This window comes from Pan paniscus, chromosome X, assembly GCF_029289425.2.
Source record: "Pan paniscus chromosome X, NHGRI_mPanPan1-v2.0_pri, whole genome shotgun sequence".
Classification (NCBI taxonomy): Eukaryota; Metazoa; Chordata; class Mammalia; order Primates; family Hominidae; genus Pan; species Pan paniscus.
In genome coordinates, this window is record NC_073272.2 from 70,467,412 (window position 1) to 70,491,436 (window position 24,025).

At 36.9% G+C, this 24,025-nt stretch overlaps 2 protein-coding genes across 3 annotated transcripts in view; both read right to left on the reverse strand.

The window, feature by feature from the left end:
* Positions 1–24,025, reverse strand: part of TEX11 (testis expressed 11) — a 380,181-nt gene that overhangs the window by 261,792 nt on the left and 94,364 nt on the right. For both annotated transcript variants that reach the window (XM_003820153.4, XM_055106718.1), the window contains one exon: positions 10,716–10,801. In XM_003820153.4, the coding sequence (XP_003820201.2) occupies positions 10,716–10,801 (86 nt within the window). The remainder of the gene's footprint in view (positions 1–10,715; positions 10,802–24,025) is intronic.
* LOC112438250 (small integral membrane protein 30) lies at positions 5,190–6,233 on the reverse strand. Its single transcript, XM_024927243.2, has one exon. It carries the CDS (start codon positions 5,496–5,498, stop codon positions 5,190–5,192), a length of 309 nt encoding a protein of 102 aa, XP_024783011.2. The 5' UTR covers positions 5,499–6,233.

Here is a 24,025-nt window from a genome sequence, read left to right on the forward strand (position 1 = left end):
AAAACATGCCCTTACCAAATGAACTAAATAAGGCACCAGGGACCAATCCCAGAGTGACAGAGATATGTGACCTTTCAGGCAGAGAATTCAAATTAGCCGTTTTGAGGAAACAAAAAAATTCAGGATAACACAGAGAAGGAATTCAGAATCCTATCAGATATATCTAACAAAGTGATTGAAATAATTACAAAGAATCAAGCAGAAATTCTGGAATAGAAAAATGCAATTGATATACTGATATCAGAGTATCTTAATAGTGCAACTGAACAAGTAGATGAAATAAGTAGTGACCTTGAAGACAGGCTATTAAAAATACAAGTCAGGGGAGACAAAAGAAAAAAGAATGAAGTATTCCTACAAGATCTAGAATATAGCCTCATAAAGGGCAAATATAAGAATCACTGACCTTAAAGAGGAGGTAGAGAAAGATATGGTGGTAGATAGTTTATTCAAAGGGATAATAACAGAGAACTTCCCAAACCTAGAGAGATATCAATATTCAAGTAACAGATTATAGAACACCAGGCGGATTTAAGCCAAAGAAGACTACCTTGTGGCATCAGTCTTGGAAAATAATTTATGACTAAGTCCTCACCAAAAGCAATTGCAACAAAACCAAAACTTGACAAGTGGGACCTAATTAAACTAAAGAACTGCTGCACAGCAAAAGAAACTATCAACAGAGTAAACAGACAACCTACAGAATGGGAGTAAATACTTGCAAGCTATGCATCCAACAAAGGTCTAATACCCAGAATCTTTAAGGAATTTAAATAATTCAACAAGCAAAATATAACCCCATTAAAAAGTGGGGGTTAAAAAGACATGAACAGACAATTCTCAAAAGAAGACATACAAGTGGTCAACAAACATATGAAAAAATGCTCAGCATCACTAATCATCAGAGAAATGCAAATCAAAACCACAATGAGATACCATCTCACACCAGTCGAAGTGGTTTTTATTAAAAAGTCAAAGAATAACAGGTGTTAGCTGGGCTGCAGAGAAAAGGGAATTCTTTTACACTGTTGGTGGGGATGTAAATTAGTTCAGCCACTGTGGAAAGCAGTTTGGAGATTTCTCAAAGAACTTAAAACAGAACTACTATTTGATTTCACAATTTCATTACTGGGGATACAGCCAAAAGAAAACAAATTGTTGTACCAAAAAGACACATGCACCTGTATGTTCATTGCAGCACTATTCACAATAGTAAAGACATGGAACCAACCTTGCTGCCCATCAATGGCAGAATGCATAAAGTAAATGTGGTACATATACACCATGAAATACTATGTAGCCATTAAAAAAGAATGAAATCATGTCCTATGCAGCAACACGGATGCAGCTGGAGGCCTTAAGTTAACAAACACAGAAACATAAAATAATGTTAAGGTGACTGAATCAGTAATCAAAAATCTCACAACCAAGGAAAACACAGGGCCAAATGCCTTCACTGGTGAATTCTACTAAATATTTAAGAAAAACTTAACGCCAATCCTTCTCAAACTCTTCCCTAAAAATGAAGAGGAAAGAACCTATCCACACTCATTCTATGAGGCCAGCATTACCCTAATATCAAAGCCAGACAAGGACATGACAAAAAAACTATCCCTGATGAACACAGATGAAAAAATCCTTAACAAAATACTAGCAAACCAAATACAGCACAATCAACTAGGATTTATTCCTCAGATACGAGGGTGGGGGTGGTTCAGCATATAAAAATCAATAAATGTGATACACCATTTGAACAGAATAAAGGATAAAAATCATATAGTCATCTTGATAGATGCAGAAAAATCTTCTGTTACAAAATTCATCCTTTCAAGATAAAAAAAAATTTCAAAAAATTAGGAATAGAAGGAATGTACCTCAACATAATAAAAATCATGCAACAAGTCCACAGTTAACATCATACTAGATGGTAAAAAGGTTAAAACATTTCCTCTAACATAGGAAAAAAGCAAAGCAAAGATGCCCACTCTCACCACTTCTATTCAACATTGTACTAGAAGTCTTAGCCAGAGCAATTAGGCAAGATGGGGTGGGGGGGGGGGGAAGGCATTCAAATTTGAAAGGAAGAAGTAAAATTGTTTGCAGATGACATAATCTTATATTAGAAAACCTTAAAATGCTACCAAAAAACTGTCAGAACTAATAAATTCAATAAAGTTGCAAATCACAAAATCAACATAAAAATCAGTAGTTTTTATATGCAAACAATGAACTATACCCAAAAATTAAGAAAACAATCCCATTTATAATAGTGTCAAAAAATAAAATACTTATGAGTAAATTTAACCAAGGAGGTGAAAGACTTGCACACTGAAAACTATAAAACACTGAAGAAAGAAATTGAAGAAAACACAAATAAAGGGACAGATATCCTGTGTTCACAGATTGGAAGACTTAATATTTTTAAATGTCCATACTACCTAAAGCATTCTACAGATTCAGTCCTATCCCTGTCAACATGACAATGGCATTTTCACAGAAGCAGAAAAAATAATCCTCAAATTTATATGGAATCACAAAAGACCTAAATAGCCAAAGCAATCTTGAGCAAAAAGAACAAAGCTGGAGCCATCACATTTCCTGATTTCAAAATACACTAGACATCTAATAGTCATCAAAACAGCATGGTATGGACATTTTAAAAAGACATACAGACCAATGGAACAGAATAGAATATCTAGAACAAAATCCACATATTTATGGGCAACTGATGATCAACAAAGTTGCCAAGAACATACAATGGGGAAAAGAGAGTTTCTCCAATAAATGGTGTTGGAAAAACCTGGATATCCACATATAGAAGAATAAAATTGGAACCTTATCTCCCACCTTATGCAAAAAATCAATTAAAAATGGATTACAGACTTAAATGTAAGACCAGAAACTGTAAAATTACTAGAAGAAAACTGGGGGAAAGCTTATTGATATTGTATGGGAAATTATTTTTTAGATATGACTCCCAAAGTACAGACAACAAAAACAAAAATAGACAAATGGAATTACATCTAACTAAATACCATGTACAACTGCAAAGGAAACAATTAACAGAGTGAAGAGACAGCCTGTGGAATTGCAGAATATTATGAGACCTCAAAAAACTTTTGGAAAAATGGAATTAAAAGATTAAAATATAAATTTTATTTATCAACATAAGCTCCATCAAGTTTAAGATACCTTTGTGATACTAGCCATTTAGTCCATCCATAAAGAACTGAGGAATTTAGCTATGTCAATGCAATCTTTTTCACATTTCACATTAACTGAGGAAAAATGGGTGCCTTTTACAGATTTTTTAAGATTAGGAAACAAAAAGAAGTCAGAAGGAGCCAAATCATGTCTGTAAGGTGGATGCCTAATGTTTTTCCATTGAAATTCACAAGATTACTTTTGTTTGATGACAGGAATGAGCAGGAACATTGTTATGGTGAAGGACACTGGTGAAGCTTTTCAGGCATTTTCCTGCTAAAATTTTGGCTTTCTGAAAAAACTCTCATAATAAGCAGACATTATCATTCTTTAGCCCTCCAGAAAAATCACCAGGCAAAATGCCTTGAGCATCCCAAAAAACTGTTGCTATGATCTTTACTCTTGACAGAGCTGCTTTTGCTTTGACTAGACCACTTCCACTTCTTGGTAGCCACTGCTTTTATTGTAATTTCTCTTTGGGATCATACTGGTAAAGCCATGTTCATCTCTTGTTACAATTCTTTGAAGAAATGCTTCAGGATTTTGATCCCACTTGTTTAAAATTTCCAATGAAAGCTCTGCTCTTATCTGCTGCTGATCTGGGCACAATGGTTTTGGCACCCACTGAGTTTGCTCCACTTCAATTTTTTCAGTCAGATTTGTATAAGCAGAACAAATTGACATGTCTATGGTGTTGGCGATTATTTGTACTATTAATCATCACTCCTCTTCAATTAGGGCACAAACGATTAATTTTTTCCTCACAAATTGTTGTGTACAGCCTGCTGCTGCAGGTTTCATCTTCAACATCATTTCGTCCCTTCTTTTTTTTTTTAACAACATAATGAGTTTATATTTAATATAGTACTTCTCCCCATGGGGATGTTACTCAATTAATTAATATAAAGTTTTTTAACATTAAATATCTTCTCCATTTCAATGTAAATATAAAGTGTTTTTTTAAAGCAAACCAAGTACCACATGTTCTCACTTGTAAGTGGGAGCTAAATGATGCAAACTCATGAACACAAAGAAGAGAACAATAGATACTGAGGTCTACTTGAGGGTGGAGGGTGGAGGGTGGGAGGAGGGAGAGGAGTAAAAAATATAACTATTGGGTACTGGGCTTAATACCTGGGTGATGAAATAATCTGTACAACAAACTCCCATGACATGAGTTTACCTATGTAACAAACCTTCACATGTACCCAAAACCTAAAATAAAAGTTTAAAATGAAAAATATAAAAATAAAGGATTTTTTTACATTAACTTTTTTCTCCACTTCAATGTTAGATACACTGAATGCATTTTTCTAAATGTTTTTTCTCCAGAGATAAAAGCATCTATGTTTGGCTATTTGATATTTAAATACAATATTAACTTGGGCAATAACAAAAGTCTAATGAAAATATGGAGAAAAGACTCCTCAATGATTCAGGAGGCAGTGATTATAACTGAACAGTGGTGATTTCTTAGGATTCTGGGCAAGAACTTCCTTCTTCCTATTTCATGTGCTTTTTTTTTTTTTTTTTTTTTTTGAGACAAGATCTCACTCTGTCACCAAGGCTGTACTGCAGTGGTATGATGATGACTCACTGCAGCCTCGACCTCCTGGGTTCAAGTGATCCTCCCACCTCAGCCTTTCAAGTAGCTGGGACTACAGGCGCATGCCACCATGCCCAGCTTAGATAATTAGAAAACTATGAAATATTACTTATGTAAATGTCAGCCATCTTACTTCTTGAACCCCCTTTCTAAGCAGCAAATACAAATTATAGGCTTAATTTTTCAGTGCATTATTTATTGTAAGGAAAACATTTTTTCTTATACATAGCAATTTGCTCTCGTTTTATGGAAAACAACTAAGAATGTGGAACTCCCCTATTTACTGTTTCTTGGAAATTTTCAAACACCAAAGCTCAAGTTTAGCCTCACTAGTCCAAAGGTTTTCAGGGCAAAGTTTGATTTGGGATGCCCTTCAAAGTCATATCTGTCCATTTCTCTTTTGTGCACATACCCCCAAGCAAGCACAAATGCCTGTAATGCTGAGAACCACACCCAACATGACAGCAATTGCATTTCTGGCTTCTACTGCTTCAACAACAGGCAGCAACAAAAGCAGTAAAATGAGGACTAAGAGCCATTGTGTTGAAACAGAAGTCATGATGGTGGAATTTTGATGGCTGAATCTTGATGGCTGAAGTTTCCAAAGAAATAGTATATATATAATTCTACCTGACTGGAAATGTTCCCTTCCTGGAGCTCTGGATGCTGAGGCTAAGGGGTTCCACATGACACTGCCTTCCAGGAAGCAGCCATTACAGGAATCTCATTCCTTCTTCAAAGGAGTTATCCATTTGAAAATTTCTGATTTCTTTGGGGCATTGTCTCCATGAATGCTCTCTTTTTCCTTTCTTTCCTTTCTTTTCTTTCTTTTCCTTCTTTTCTTTTATTTTCTTTCTTTCTTTCGTTCTTTCTTTCTTTCTTCTCTCTTTCTTAAAAGGAGATCTAGTGTACAGCTTGGTAACTATAGTTCATAATACTGCATTGTACACTTGAAATTTGCTGAGAGTAGATATTAAATATTCTCACCACACACACACAAAAAAGGCAACTCAGACAATTGGACCTCAGAGTAATCTAACAGTTGCTAAGGGAAGTTGTACTCTAGAGAAGTATTCCAGCTCATAAAGGAAAAGTAAAATGACACAATTAGAATACTATTATTTTACAAACACTGATGAAATAAAGAATCCAGGCAATGATCACTGATGGCTGCTAATATCACAAAAAACAAAACAACTAACATACAAGACCCCTGATGGACATACACCACACCACCTGTGAAATACTTCTGCCAAAAAATCTGGTAAGAGCCTTTAGAATCTTAATTACTAATTTGTAGGAAATACAGAGAACACAGAAAAAATAAACATGTTAAGGAACAGGGGCACAAACAGCAAAATTCAAAATGCAGGAAGCTACCGGACTTCTTTAACAAATACATTGCAAGGAAAAAAAGGAAGAAACCTAGGATTAAAGTAGACATAAGAGACACCTTAATCAATCACAGTATATAGGCCTTGACAAATCAATTGTATAAGATTTTATGAGACAATCAGTGAAATTTGAACAATGTGTGTTTGATGATTACTAATAAAATTCTGTTATAATGACATGTGAGAAAAAAATGGTAACTATGTGAGGTGATGGATATGATAATCAACTTGATCGTAGTAATCATTTCACAGTGTATATATATATATCAAAACATCACATTGTACACTATTAAATACATACAATTTTAATTTGTCAATTATACCTCAATGAAGCTTGAGGGGAAAAGAAAGTAGTAGGAGGTCTTCTTACAGCAAAAGGAAAATAGTGAACTTCTCAAGTGTTTATCAGCCACAGAGATGTCTGATATTGCTGTAGGTCAGCAGTGCCAAGGAATACAGTTAAATGACTTAGAAATAAAACTACTAGAGATAAATGAAAAACCACCCAGAATTAAGAATATGACTAAGGTTTGGAAAGTAGAGCATTTTTCTCCCAGGGAAAAAAATCTGCGAAGTCTTTCTGGTTAATAAATGTAACCCTAAAGCCTTTTGAGTTGAACTTATTTGTATTAATATGCAATTCTTCTTTGTAGAATACAAATTTGTTACAATGAAATTTCTGTATACCTTTTCTGAAAAGCCAAGTTCAGCATAATATATGTCCTAATCATTAGATAGGACTTTAAGAGCTAAACACAATTTAAATTCCACCAGAACAATGGAGGCCACTAACAAGTTGTCTAGATTGTGAGGGAAATTTCTCTATCAACAATCTCTTCTCATCTACTTAGCCCTGCCTTCTGCCAGGAGCAGACATAGGAGCTCAGTACTGCGAGACTTACAAAAGAGGAGGAGAAGGAGGAAAAAATGGTATTTTATTAAACAAACAAACAAAAAAACTCTTAAATATATTATTTCCAAACCTTGCATTCGGATTTCAAAAATCTGAAATTTTGTATTTTATAAAGGTCTAAGAGAATTTGTCATTTAATACGTTGAGGCAAATACGTTGACAATCCACAGTAAAGCGAGCTGAAGGAATTTTAATTTCATTCATAATTACAGCAGCTTTCTCTTAACCTGTGGTATCTCTAAGGGAACACGATCAAAAGAGTGTGGCAGAAAGCAAGGAGAGCAGCAGCTATTTATGAACTTTTCTTAGCAAAAGAAAAGGCAGGAGGGTGATAAAAACTCAGAAAGGTCCTGCACTGAGATGTTAACAAAAATCAAGGGAAATAAATGAGCTTTTTAAACAATACCCACTACCACTCTTTACGTTTAGTATTCCTCTAGGCTTCAATTTCAAAAAAATTCGAATACACTACAGCATTTTTATATATTATCATTTGTGAAAAATGAGGTTTTTACTTTTAGACTGAATGGGTACTTCCAAATTATATATAACCTCTAGTCTAAGATATTCACTGTTCTCAAAAGAGTTAAGCCTGTAGAATGTGTACTCATTTTCCATGACCTCCTTCTGGTATAAAATTTACAGAAAACGGTGCTTAATTAGCAGCTATTCATCTCTGCTTGCATCACCAACTGCTGCCAACAGTTTTTTTAACACGTGGATATAAAGCATGAAGAAATTATTCCAAAGGGTCAGGCGCAGTGGCTCACACCTGTAATTCCAGCAGTTTGGGAAGCTGACGTGGGAGGATAACTTTAGGCCAGAGTTTGAGACCACCATGGTTTATATAGCGAGGCTCCGCCTCTACAAAAAAAAAAAGTCTTTTTTTTAATTGTTCCAAAGATTTAAAGATGTAGATGTTTGTTTTTATAACATTTTATTTGGGAACTTAGTAAGTAATCCATGCTTGATCCGACTGTGATACATTTTAGAATAAACTAGTGGAATGGCCACAAGAGAGTCCATCTCTAATAAATAGCAAACATCACGTAGAGATAGTAGCAGCAGTTTCCGTTTGTTAAGCAGTTTCTGTTTTCCAGGCATGTTACTGAATACTCTATAATACATGCATTATCATATGTAAACCCCACAACAATTCTAAATAAAGTATCACAATATTTAACAATTTAACACTAATGTCTTAGATGACAACAAATTCTGACAGTCTACTGTTAGAAAAACTATTCACTGTGCTACAATTCCTACAGTTAATAATATTGATAATTATTTTTGCCTCTTTTTAGACATTAAAATATGATAATTCCTTTTAAAACATTTGTGAATATTTCACCAGGTTATTTTTATATTCCCAAAAGATGTGCAAGAAAAAATGAAGCAGAAAGATTAAAATCATATGTAATTACTAGGGCTAAAATTAAAGTTTTTCTTCTTTTCTTCAATATTATTCTAGTGATGTGAACACAAAAGACTCATACTGGTGCTATATAAATTTGTTATTTATCTAGATTTTTATGAAAATATCATTGTGGGTCAGATTATATTCCTACAAATATAGCCGCTAAGATATTCTAGTTTATAATATGGATGTCTCATCACCATATTTTCTTTCCATGAGATTCTTTAGAAAATGATAACAGATAAGAAGTCAAAAACCAATGGCGTATGTGCAAATAACCTACAAGTCATGCCATGTCAGGCCTCAGCCTACTGTTATGACCAGTTCCTAGAGAACATTTATTTTTATGACTCCTAACTCACCCTCATTCTTGGCATAAACTCCAAGCTCACCTCTAGTCTTAAGCTTCCAGAAGCCATCCATGGCACCAGCATTTTTTTTTTTTTTTTTTTTTTTTTTTTTTTTTTGGATCTCCTTATTCCTGCCTTCTTGGCATACTGGTCTTTTGATACATTGATGCCATAAACTTTGTGAGTGTTCTGCTCCCAAATACTGTCAAATACTGGAATAGAACTCCAGCCTGTTCTATTAGGAATAGTTCTTTATATAGAGTTTGATCAATCTTTGGGCTCTAAAAAGTCTCTTATATAAGTCATTTGCATCAACATTTTGCTAGTGATAGATATGTCTGAGTATTATAATCTCAGTGCCCAGATTTGTATTTATTTTGTTAAATGACAAACATCATATTCACAAAAGTTAGACTATAGTTAATCATAGGAGTATCCCCAAATAACTAGAACTAATCCTGCACTCAGAAAGGGTAAACATTTAGTGAATTGATTTGATATATTTTACTCCATGATCCTTTTTTTTTTTCTTTTTTTTTTTTTTTTTGAGACGGAGTCTCTCTGTCGCTCAGGCTGGAGTGCAGCGGTGCGATCTCGGCTCACTGCAAGCTGCGTCTCCCTGGTTCAAGCGATTCTCCTGCCTCAGCCTCCCGAGTAGCTGGGATTACAGGCCTGTGCCACCACACCCGCCCAATTTTTGTATTTTTAGTAAAGATGGGGTTTTGCCATGTTGGCCAGGCTGGTCTTGAACTCCTGACCTCAGGTGATCTGCCCACCTCGGCCTCCCAAAGTGCTGGGATTACAGGTGTGAGCCACCATGCCCAGCCTCCTCCATAATCTCCTGATATTCAAAGCACTGCACCTTATGTGACATCTCCACAAAAATACATTTTTCACATATATTCATTTAACTAACAATTATTGAGTATCTACTGTGTGTCAGAATCTGTGCTGGGCCTAGGTTTTCAGTGAAAGAAAGGGTTCTTGCACATTTCCTATATTTTTGTATAATTTTCTTGATATTTCCAGATAAAGCACAACACTCCAAATCTTAGTATAGTACTCAGCATACAGCATTAAATATATACTTACTTGACTGATATTAAAATGCCAAAATTCATCTAAGACTAATAATTTTAGCCAATACTACTCCCAATCACACCTCCACCTTATACTCTGGTGTTGCCAGACAACAATAAGTATCAAAGCAACAACAACAAAATTTTCTATACTCTTGATAGAGATATAAAGGAGGAATGGAGAGAGAGGAGTAAGCTCTTATATTAAGAAGAGAACACTGGCCAGGCGTGGTGGCTCACGCCTGTAATCCCAGCACGTTGAGAGACCGAGGCAGGTGGACTGCCTGAGCTCAAGAGTTTGAGAACAGCCTGGGCAACATGGCGAAACCCCTTCTCTACCAAAGATATTAAAAATTAGCCAGGCATACTGGCACATGCCTGTGGTCCCAGCTACTTGGAAGGCTGAGGTCAGAGGATCGCTTGAGCCCAGAAGGCAGAGGTTGCAGTGAGCAGAGATCATGCCATTGCACTCCAGCCTAGGTGACAGAGAGAGATATGAAAAAAAAAAGAAGAAAAAAAGAAAGAAAGGAAAAAAGAAAGAAAGAAGGAAGGAAGGAAGGAAGAACACATTTTTCTATGAACTGACAATGTGTAAGAATAATAAACAATACATGTTAAAAGAGTAAATAAATATATCATGTTGGCTTCTGAAGTCAGAGAAGGTTTAAACTGCCAAAGTACTCTACAGTAAATATTAACTGGCATCTATGATAATATTCCCGAGTTTACATTCAGTTTTTTGTTTATGTTACCTAAGCCAGAAAGAACTTTCTTCATATTTATTATTCTTCTGGGTTTCTATTCCAAAGTTGTAACAGAGACGATGAAGACTTGAAGTCTGCAATATAAAAAAAAAATGCATTAGATTCATGATTTCCTTAAATCCCAACACACTTTGGGAGGCCGAGGTGGCAGTGAGCCATGACGGTGCCACATCACTCCAGCCTAGGAGACAGAGCAAAACTCCGTCTCAAAAAACAAACAAACAAAAACATACTTAATGTGTCCTATACATCAAAATAAGCTTCCTTATCAAAACTTCTCAATTTGTATAAAGAAGAACTGCAAAACACTCCGGTTGGAGAATTAGTTATGTATGAAAAAGTATTACAATAAATTACTAATAGAAGTTAAAAGATGCTTTGTAACAGGAAATGAGAAACCCAATCATTGCCCAGCCAAAGGGCAGGCTAAAACCCTGCTTTTGGTTGCCAGATCCAGTTAAAGGCACTAGAGCAGGGAGTATATTCAAAGACAAAAAATCACTATTGACGAGGAGTGAGGTTGGGAAATGAATGATTTTTTTTTTCAAAATTGAGACAATTCTAAAAATTCTGAAGTTCTAAAATGTGTCCAAAGCACTATCTAGTCAAAAGACGCATTTAGAAATAGTTTCATGGACACTCTTTAGCATCAACAATCATTTTCTTTACATAAATTAGCATTGAGATGAAAGTAGGAACAAGTATATGAATGTTGCCTTAGGAATCGGCATCTCAGTCCCTGCATTAATGCCATGTTTTACATAATTTTCATCTCTCAAAATACTGGGAAATGGCATAGGAGAAATTTTGATGCTAATAATTTATCCAAATATCCCCTCAGCATTTATAGAAACCACCTATCTAGAGAATTTGATTATACCCATATAAAAAGTCCTTTATAAGTTTTACCCAAGTAAGACTACAGAAGCAGATCCTCAACTAAGAATCCAAGATCTGAAGCAAGTTATTCATAAGTGATGTATAAAGACCTGTCTTACTTCAAAAAAGTTTCCCTTTGAATTACAGTACATTCACATAGCAGAAGTTCAATATGTGTGTCTGAGCACATTAGACCTACTATATATTTGAATCTAAAATAAAGAATAGGCCAGGCACGGTGGCTCACACCTGTAATTCGAGCGCTTTGAGAGACCAAGACAGGTGGATCACTTGAGGCCAGGAGTTCAAGATCAGTCTGGCCAACATGGCGAAACCCCGTCTCCACTAAAAATACAAAAATTAGCCAGGCGTGGTGGCAGGTGCCTGTAATCCGGGCTACTCAGGAGGCTGAGGCAGGACAATCTCTTGAACCCAGGAGGCGGAGGTTGCAGTAAGCCGAGATCGTGCCACTGCACTCCAGCCTGGATGACAGAGTGAGACTCTGTCTCAAAAAAAAAAGAATGAATGAATAAGACCAAGTATTTGATAGCACTACAGAGTGACTATGGTCAATAATAATTTAATTATAAATTTTAAGCTGGGCACCGTGGCTCAAGCCTGAAATCCCAGCACTTTGGGAGGCCAAGGTGGGTGGATCACTTGAGGTCAGGAGTTTGAGACCAGCCTGGCCAACATGGTGAAACTCTGTCTCTACTAAAAATAGAAAAATTAGTTGGGCGTGGTGGTGGGCACCTGTAATCCCAGCTACTTGGGTGGCTGAGGCAGGAGAATCGCTTGAACCCGGAAGGCAGAGATTGCAGTGAGCTGAGATCATGCCACCGCACTCCAGCCTGGGCAACAGAGAGAGATTCCATCTCAAAATAATAATAATAATTATTATTATATAAATAATATACATTTAAAAATAACTAACATAGTTCAGTTGGATTGTTTGTAACACAAAGGATAAATGCCTGAAGGGATGAATACTCCATTTTCCATGACGTGATTATTATCAATTGCATGCTTACATCAAAACCTTAATGTACCCCATAAATAGATACATCTATCATATACCCACAAAAGTAAAAATTTTATATTTAAAAGAAGTAAAAGAAAATAAAATTGCAACACATTTCTCAGTAGTCAAATCAGAAGCTAGATGAGAATCTAACTGATGTTTTCAAAATACTCAGGAAAAATTATTTCCAAGTCCAAATTTTATATCCAGTGAAAGCATAAATTATGATGGTACAATAAAAATATGTTTAGACATGCAAACTCTTCAAACAATTTTCATTTCATGCAACCTTTCTCAAGAAGCTACTGGAGGATATGCCCCACAAAATTTAGGGAGTAAAATCAGAAAAAGAAAGACACAGGATTCAAGAAACAGGGTTACAATCTATGAGGGAGTTGAAAGGAATTCCCAAGTCAATGGAGGAGGAAAATCTCAAAATGATAACTGAACAGGATGCTTACACAACAATCTGTACAGATAAGAGAAGATCAGAAACCATGACAGTTATTTCTTTAAGCAAGTGAAAGTGATAAAATAACTAATACATTCTAACATACTAAAAAGAAGTTTACATAATTAAGGAAGAAATAATACCAAGTACATGAAATACCAAGTAATCAGGAAAACCAATATAATTAACTCCAGGGAAAAACAAACTTTTGTGCAAGAAAAGAAAAGAAAAGTAATCATGGTACTTTATATGATTCAACTATGATAGTATTCATATAAACACTGGAGTATAAACACTAAATATTAATCTAACCAAAGTTATGGTAAACTATATAGAGATGATGGAGTGACAGGAAGTGAGCATATGTGTTGGGGGTAGAGGGAAAAAGAAAAGAAACTAAATTCACCTTCTAAAGTGGGAAGTCAATATATAATATCTAAAAGTAAAAAAACCAAGCAGCACAGCAGTATAAGAACACTATGTAGATACATGGAGGTAAATACAAAAAGAGCCAACTAAAATAACTGAAAGTAGCTGTTACGTGAGATAAAAATAAGTCCAAAAGTCAGGATGGGTACTGGTGATCTTGGTTTTTCGGGGTTAGTTTTGTTTTGTTTTTTGAGATAGAGTCTCACTCTGTCGCCCAGGCTGGAGTGCAGTGGTGCGTTCTCGGCTCACTGCAACCTCTGCCTCCGAGGTTCAACCCATTCTCGTGCCTCAGCCACCCGAATAGCCAAAATTACAGGCACCCGCCACCAAGCCTGGCTAATTTTTCATAGGTACTGGTGATTTTGTAAAAAGACCTGTAAACTTATTTTACTCTTTAAACTATGTATAGATACACACTGATAAAAAAGAATTACATACAACAAGTAGGCATTAAAAAGTAATATGAACAGACACTTCTCAAAAGAAGACATTTATGCGACCAACAAACATATGAAAAAATGCTCATCATCACTGGTCATTAGAGAAATGCAAATCAAAACCACAATGAGATACCATCTCACGACAGTTAAAATGGTGATCATTAAAAAGTCAGGAAACAACAGATGCTGGAGAGGATGTGGAGAAATAGGAATGCTTTTCCACTGTTGGTGGGGGTGTAAATTAGTTCAACCATTGTGGAAGACAGTGTGGTGATTCCTCAAAGATCTAGAACCAGAAATACCATTTGACCCAGCAATCCCATTACTGGGTATATAGCCAAAAGATTATAAATCATTCTATCATAAAGACACATACACACATATGTTTATTTCAACACTGTTCACAATAGCAAAGACTTGGAACCAACCCAAATGCCCATCAGTGATAGACTGGATAAAGAAAATGTGGCACATATACACCGTGGAATACTATGCAGCCATAAAAAAGAATGAGTTCATGTTCTTTGCAGGGACATGGATGAAGCTGAAAACCATCATTCTCAGCAACCTGACACAGGAACAGAAAACCAAACATCGCATGTTCTCACTCATAAGTGGGAGCTGAACAATGAGAACACATGGACACAGGTAGGGGAACATCATACACTGGGGCCTGTTGAGGGGTGACGAGGTAGGGGAGGGATAGCATTAGAAGAAATACCTAATGTAGATGACGGGTTAATGGATGCAGCAAATCACCATGGCACGTGTATATCTATGTAACAAACCTGAACATTCTGCACATTTATCCCAGAACTTAAAGTATTTAAAAAAAAAAAAAGTAAACCCCATACTTTAAAAAATAACAGTGACAACCTGAGCTAAAAATCAACACTGGTATTTGTTAGAATGAATAATAAATGTTCTAATGGCTACATAAAGAGCCTCAAAACATGGACAAATCTAACCAAGCTTTCCATATACTGTAGATATTTAGTTTAAAAGTATATGACTCACTTAAAATTTACAGAACATGTCATTACAAATATTGCAATGAGTCATTTAAAAAAATTTTTTTATTATACTTTAAGTTCTAGGGTACATGTACACAACGTGCATGTTTGCTACATATGTATACATGTGCCATGTTGGTGTGCTGCACCCATTAACTCGTCATTTACATTAGGTATATCTCCTAATGTGATCCCTCCCCCCTCCCCCCACCCCACAACAGGCCCCGGCGTCTGATGTTCCCCTTCCTGTGTCCAAGTGTTCTCATTGTTCAATTCTCACCTATGAGTGAGAACATGCAGTGTTTGGTTTTTTGTCTTTGTGACAGTTTGCTGAGAATGATGGTTTCCAGCTTCACCCATGTCCCTTCAAAGGACATGAACTCATCCTTTTCTATGGCTGCATAGTATTTCATGGTGTATATGTGCCATATTTTCTTAATCCAGACTATCACTGATGGACATTTGGGTTGGTTCCAAGTCTTTGCTATTGTGAATAGTGCCGCAATAAACATATGTCAGCATGTGTCTTTATAGCAGCATGATTTATAATCTTTTGGGTATATACCCAGTAATGGGATGGCTGGGTCAAATGGTATTTCTAGTTCTAGATCCCTGAGGAATCGCCACACTGACTTCCACAATGGTTGAACTAGTTTACAGTCCCACCAACAGTGTAAAAGTGTTCCTATTTCTCCACATCCTCTCCAGCACCTGTAGTTTCCTGACTTTTTAATGATCGCCATTCTAACTGGTGTGAGATGGTATCTCATTGTGGTTTTGATTTGCATTTCTCTGATGGCCAGTGATGATGAGCATTTTTTCATGTGTCTGTTGGCTGCATAAATGTCTTCTTTTGAGAAGTGTCTGTTCATATCCTTCGCCTACTTGTTGATGGGGTTGTTTGTTTATTTCTTGTAAATTTGTTTGAGTTCTTTGTAGATTCTGGGTATTTGCCCTTTGTCAGATAAGTAGATTGCAAAAATTTTCTCCCATTCTGTACGCTGCCTGTTCACTCTGATGGTAGTTTCTTTTGCTGTGCAGAAGCTCTTTAGTTTAATTAGATCCCATTTGTCAGTTTTGGCTTTTGTTGCCATTGTTTTTGGTGTTTTAGACATGAAGTCCTTGCCCATGCCTATGTCCTGAATGGTATTGCCTAGGTTTTCTTCTAGGGTTTTCATGGTTTTAGGTCTAATATTTAAGTCTTTAATCCATCTTGAATTAATTTTTTTTTGAGACGGAGTCTCGCTCTGTCACCCAGGCTAGATTACAGTGGCACACGATCTCCGCTCACTGCAAGCTCCGCCTCTCGGGTTCACATCATTCTCCTGCCTCAGCCTTCTGAGTAGCTGGGACTACAGGCACGCCCACCACCAGGCCAGCTAATTTTTTGTATTTTCAGTAGAGACGGGGTTTCACCGTGTTAGCCAGGATGGTCTCGATCTCCTGACCTCGTGATCCGCCCGTCTCGGCCTCCCAAAGTGCTGGGATTACAGGCATGAGGCACCGCGCCTGGCCCTTGAATTAATTTTTGCATACGGTGTAAGGAAGGGATCCAGTTTCAGCTTTCTACATATGGCTGGCCAGTTTTCCCAGCACCATTTATTAAATAGGGAACCGAAGGAGATAGAGACACAAAAAACCCTTCAAAAAATTAATGAATCCAGGAGCTGGTTTTTTGAAAAGATCAACAAAATTGATAGATCGCTAGCAAGGCTAATAAAGAAGAAAAGAGAGAAGAATCAAATAGATGCAATAAAAAATGATAAAGGGGATATCACCACCAATCCCACAGAAATACAAACTACCATCAGAGAATACTATAAATACCTCTATGCAAATAAACTAGAAAATCTAGAAGAAATGGATAAATTCCTCAACATATACACTCTCCCAAAACTACACCAGGAAGAAGTTGAATCTCTGAATAGACCAATAACAGGCTCTAAAATTGAGGCAATAATTAATAGCCTACCAACCAAAAAAAGTCCAGGACCAGACGGAGTCACAGCTGAATTCTACCAGAGGTACAAGGAGGAGCTGGTACCATTCCTTCTGAAACCATTTCAATCAATAGAAAAAGAAGGAATCCTCCCTAACTCATTTCATGAGGCCAGCATCATCCTGATACCAAAGCCTGGCAGAGACACAACAAAAAAAGAGAATTTTAGACCAATAACCCTGAGGAACATCAATGCAAAAATCCTCAATAAAATACTGGCAAACCAAATCCAGCAGCACATCCAAAAGCTTATCTATCATGATCAAGTGGGCTTCATCCCTGGGATGCAAGGCTGATTCAACATACGCAAATCAATAAATGTAATCCAGCATATAAACAGAACCAAAGACAAAAACCACATGATTATCTCAATAGATGCAGAAAAGGCCTTTGACAAAATTCAACAGCCCTTCATGCTAAAAACTCTCAATAAATTAGGTATTGATGGGATGTATCTTGAAATAATAAGAGCTATTTATGACAAACCCACAGCCAATATCATACTGAATGGGCAAACACTGGAAGCATTCCCTTTGAAAACTGGCACAAGACAGGGATGCCCTCTCTCACCACTCCTATTCAACATAGTGTTGGAAGTTCTGGCCAGGGCAATCAGGCAGGAGAAAGAAATAAAGGGTATTCAATTAGGAAAAGAGGAAGTCAAATTGTCCCTGTTTGCAGATGACATGATTGTATATCTAGAAAACCCCATCGTCTCAGCCCAAAATCTCCTTAAGCTGATAAGCAACTTCAGTAAAGTCTCAGGATACAAAATCAATGTGCAAAAATCACAAGCATTCTTATACACCAATAACAGACAAACAGAGAGCCAAATCCTGAGTGAACTCCCATTCACAATTCCTTCAAAGAGAATAAAATACCTAGGAATCCAACTTTCAAGGGATGCGAAGGACCTCTTCAAGGAGAACTACAAATCACTGCTCAGTGAAACATAAGAGGACACAAAAAAATGGAAGAACACATTCCATGCTCAAGGTTAGGAATAATCAATATCATGAAAATGGTCATACTGCCCAAGGTAATTTATAGATTCAATGCCATCCCCATCAAGCTACCAATGACTTTCTTCACAGAATTGGAAAAAACTACTTTAAAGTTCATATGGAACCAAAAAAGAGCCCGCATTGCCAAGTCAATCCTCAGTCAAAAGAACAAAGTTGAAAGCATCACACCACCTGACTTCAAACTATACTACAAGGCTACAGTAACCAAAACAGCATGGTACTGGTACCAAAACAGAGATACAGACCAATGGAACAGAACAGAGCCCTCAGAAATAATACCACACATCTACAACCATCTGATCTTTGACAAACCTGACAAAAACCAGTGAGTCATTTTTAAGGCTCAAATGATTTTGAGTTTGGAATGAAACTAGATAACCTTAAGTGATTAGGCTCTCCCAGATACGTAAAGCAGTAGGCAGAAAGGTCTACAGAAAGCAAATATATGCCTACTAGCCCATAATAGGCAGAAAACTGAGTTTTACATCAAGAGGAGTAATTCATTTATGTGCCAAGAGATTCAATGTTACTACAGAGAGAAATGTACAGAATATTTACACGTTATCTTTCAAATATTTGGCTACAAAATGGTAAATTTAAATAGGCAAAAGAGAATAAAAGAATTGTAATAAAGAGTAAGCAACCTAGACCTCATTTAGAAGCTTTGTTTCCCACAGAGCAGCAATGAAATCTAGCTGAATCTTGAACGAATTACTTCAAAGAGTTTCAGACATCAATTGGCCATTTACTCTGCATAAATAAAAGCTTCACAATGAAGTAAAACTCTATACAGAAGATAACTTCTAGAAGAAACTAAAGATAGAAATAAAAGATAACAAAGCAAGCCAAAGCATGCAAACTACTCAAAATAAAATTCTGATTAACAGGAGAAAGAGGTAAAGAATTAAGTAAACAAGCTGCTCCCAGAGAATTTTATTATAAAAAATACATACATAGGAACACATACCCTCTGCACTATGGCTCAGGGCTTCCCTAAATTGAGGACTAGGAATTTTTACACTGAAGTGATCTTTGAGACCATGTTGTCATACACTCTCACTTTACAGATGAGAATACTGATTTTCAAAGCAGTGAAATGTCTCACAACTAGCGATACTAATGAGTAGCTCCTCCTGCAAGGCTGTACACAGATCATGAGCATTGTCTTGAGTAATTAATTACAAGAGTCTCAAATATCAAAGAAAGAATCCCTATGTTCCACTTATAAAAGTAAGTATATGCAAACATTTTTTAAAATAAATGTTCAAAATATAAGAATTTTCTAACTCTCACTAAATCAGGAAGTTCCATTAAATAAAACATTACTGTGTCCTAGTTATTCCAGTTAATAAATTTATTACTATAAACTTATAGAAGCTGGACACTAAACCATTACAGTAGTTCCCCCCATCCATGGTTTTCCCTCCTGCCATGGCTTCGGTTACCCAAGGAAAGAAGGGTGAGTATAATAAAATAAGGTATTTTAAAAGAGAGAGAGATCACATTCACATAAATTTTATTATAGGATATTGTTATAATTATTCTATTTTATTATTAGTAGTATTCATTTCTTACAGTATCAATTTATAAATTAAAATTTATCAGAGGTATGTATATATACGAAAAAACATAGTATATATAGGATTTGGTACTATCCGCAGTTTCAGGTATCCACTGGACATCTTGGAACATGTCCCCCACGGATAAGGGGGGACTACTGCATTGCTATCCATTTCATCGCTTGATTTCATGCTTCTGTCAAACTTCTACAAGTGCTGTGTGGCATATATTTACTTTAAAATAGAAGTTAATTAGATTTGACTTGCTTAAGAGTATGTTTTTTGGTTTTGATTTTTTAGGACTTCACAAAATCATCTTAAAAGTATTAAGGACATCTTTTTAAAATTTTATTTAATTTTTTTAACTTTTTATTTCCATAGGTTATTGGAGAACAGGTGGTGTTTGTTTACATGAGTAAGTTCTTTGGTGGTGATTTGTGAGATTTTGGTGTACCCATCAACCGAGTAATATAAACTGCACCCAGTTTGTAGTCTTTTATCCCTCATCCCCTTCCCACCCTTTCCCCCTGAGTCCCCAAAGTCCACTGTGTCATTCTTATGCCTTTGCATCCTCACATCTTAGCTCCCACTTATGAGTGAGAACATACGATGTTTGGTTTTCCATTCCTGAGTTACTTCGCTTAGAATAATAGTCTCCAATAGGATTAGAGGCATACTGATGTCATCACTCATTACTCCATGACTGGCATCCATTTTTTATGTACTTTCTCTTCCTATAGCAGTGGCCACTTGAATAACAGGTATTTTTAAAATTTATTTTTATAGTTCTATAATTTTCCAGGGGAACAGAGATTCTGAGGACTGAGTGGTCTCCCCGATAAGATTCTATGTAATCAGTCTAGTATAAGAAAGTATTATCTTGCCTGTAATCCCAGCATTTTGGGAGGCTGAGGCAGGCAGATCACTTGAGGTCAGGAGTTTGAGACCAGCCTGGCCAACATGGTAAAACCCCCAGCCCTACTAAAAATACAAAAATTAGCCAGGCACAATGGGGCATGTCTGTAATCCCAGCTACTCGGGAGGCTGAGGCAGGACAATCGCTTGAACCTGGGAGGCGGTAGTTGCAGTGAGCCAAGATCATGCCACTGCACTCCAGCCTGGGTGACAGAGTGAGTGAGACTCTGTCTCAAAAAAAAAAAAAAGTATTATTCTTCCACCCAGGAGATGAGCATGTAGATTCAGAGCCCAAATAGGGTGAGAGAACATAGACATGAAATAATGGTAAGGTAAAGGGAGTCAGAGTAGAAGGAAGAGGGTAAGCACCCAGGGAGAGAAACCCAAAATGAAGAATCAGAGAATGAGCATGGAGAAGAGGGCATCCTCACAGTGAATAGAGTGGCAGAGAATATGGAAGACTGGTAACATACAGGGGTACTGATTAAATACATAAATACATTAAGGATAATTGAAGCCAAGTTTTTTGTTGTTGGAGAAGAGAATTAGAAACATGAAAAGGGAGAAAATTAGGATGAATATTTTGTTGTTGGATTGAAACAGACGATATCATGGTTTTCAGTATATTAGAGATGATAGAAGATAGATAATAGATAAATAATATAGATAAATGTAATGGAAATGTATGAGTGTATATAATATAGATGTATATACATACACACACACATATATATACACATACACACACACACACATACACACACACACACACACACACACACACACATATGCTCTTTCCACTGTGAGGGTCTGAGAGAGCAGTGACATCCCAAAAGCAATAAGGATGCGTAATGCCCAGATCTTGGCTTCTAAATAAGATTTTCTACTAAAATAAATAAGGACTCCTGAGATACATAGTTAATTTCATGGCTTGATCAAGAAAGCACACACGTGCCTGTAGTCCCAGAAGGCTGAGGTGGGAAGATTGCTTGAGCCTGGGAAACCGAGGCTGCAGTGAGCTAAAAATACAAAAATTAGCCGGGTGTGGTGGGACACGCCTGTAATGGCAGCTACTCAGGAGGCTGAGGCAGGAGAACCCCTTGAACCCAGGTGGCAGTAGTTGCAGTGAGCCAAGATCATGCCGCTGCACTCCAGCCTGGGTGACTCAGCCTAGGTGACAGAGTGAGTGAGATCACATCACTGCACTCCAGCCTGGGTGACAGAGTGAGACCCTGTCTCAAAAAAGGAAAGAGGAAAAAGGAAAAGAAAGGAAAGGAAAAGGAAAAGGAAGGAAAGGAAAGAAAAAGAAAGGAAAAAAAAGGAAAGGAAAGGAATACAAAATAAGCCTGTAATATTTTATTGTGCCCGAAAGGAATGACGTGCTCAAAAGTAATGGCAACACGTAAAAAACACATAGAAGTCAAGTAACACCAGCAAGATGGCAGACTAAGAGCTCCCAGCCCTAGTGTCTCCACAAAAGCAATGATTTAACAACTATATACAGGCAAAAACAGCTCTCAGAGAGCTCCAGAGCCTGTAATCCCAGCACTTTGGAAGGCCGAGGTGGGCGGATCACTTAAACCCAGGAGATCAAGTCCAGCCTGGGCAACATGGCGAAACCCCATCTCTATAAAAAATACAAAAATTATCCAGGCGTGGTGACGCGCACCTGGAATCCCAGCTACACAAGCAGGGAGGTGGGGCTGGCTGAGGTGGGAGGATCACTTGAGCCCAGGAGGTCCAGGCTGCAGTGAGCCGCTTTTGCACCACTGCACTCCAGTCTGGGTGACAAGGTGAGACCCTGTCTTGAAAAAAAGAAAAAGAAGAAGAAGAAGAAGCTGAAGCAACCCACTGGAACACAAAATCTGAGGATAACCACATAGAAAACAGTAGGAAGAACAGAACAGTTTTATTTTGCCTGCATCACCCCATGCCCTAGGCCAGGGTAGCTCAATACTTAGAGGTATTCCTTCAGCTATGAGTTCCAAAGTGAAGGAAAAGGAGAACAGGAAAATTCCAGAAGCCTTCCACTGAGGACTATTTCAGCCTTCAGAGTGGAGGACCCCCACGGTCTTTGCCAAAGTGGACCTCAGCTGCTGGAGCCACCCAAAGCCCACAACCAATGCACCTGGAGCCTGTGATACTGCTCCCCCAAGGTGATCTCAAGCATACCCCTTTGAGCTGGTGGCACCACGCACTCCCTAGCCCTAGAACCACCACATATCCCTGGGATTAGCATTCTTGCATGCATCCAGAACCAGCACCACCACACACCTCACCAATCTAGCACACCTGCACACACCCACAGGTGAAGGTTTTTCCCTACCAAAAGCAGCCCACAATGTCTGCAAGAGGTGATTACTTCTAAAGTCTTAGAAACATACAGCCTAACAACACTGAACCAAGAAGAAATAGAAACAATAGACCAATAACAAATAAAGAGATTGAATCAATAATTTAAAAATGCCCCAGAAAAAAAAATCCCAGTACTAAATGGCTTCTCTGTTGTATTCTACCAAACATTCAAAGAAGAATTAATATCAATCCTTCTCAAACTCTTCCAAAAAATAAAAGAAGAGGGAATATTTCCAAATTCATTTTATGAAATCAGCATTACTCTGATACCAAAGCAAGACAAGGACACCAGAAGAAAACTGCAGGCCAATTTCCCTGATGAACACAGATGCAAAAATCCTCAATAAAATACTAAGAAACTGAATCCAACAAGGACATTAAAAGGATCATACACCACAACCCAGTGAGATTTATCCCTGGAATGCAAGCATGGTTCAACACGTGAAAATCAATGTGATATATACTATATTAACAAAATGAAAGATTAAAACCACTTGATTATCTCAATGGATGCAGAAAAAGCATTTGACAAAATTCAACATCCATTAAACATGAACACTCTCAACAAAATAGGTATACGAGGAACATAACTCAATACAAAGGGCCATAAATGAAAAGCCCACAGCTAACATCATAATTGATGGGAAAAACTGAAAGCTTTTCCTCCACGATCTAGTACAAGGCAAGGAAGCCCATCCCTCAACACTTCTATTCAACATAGTACTAGAAGTCCCAGCAACAGCAATTAGGAAAGAAAAAGAAAAAAGCACCCAAATGAGAAGGAAGGGTAAAATCATCTGTGCTTGCCAATGACATGATCATATATTTCGAGAATCCTAAAAACTCAACCAAAAAAAAGTTAGAACTAATAAACAAATTAAAGTAACATGATACAAAATCAACATACAAGTATCAGTGACGTTTCTATACACTAAAAACAAACTATCCAAGAAGAAAATTAAGAAAACAATCCACTTACAATAACAACAAAAAACAAAATACTTAGCAATAAACTTAAAGAGGTGAAAGACTTCTACATTGAAAATTGTAAAGCATCAATGAAGGAAATTAAAGAGCACATAGATAAATGGAAATACATCCCGCATTCACAGATTGGAATAATTAATATTGTTAAAATGTCCATACTACCTAAAATGATCTACAGATTCAATGTAATACTATCAAAATCTGAATGGCATTCTTTACAGATAG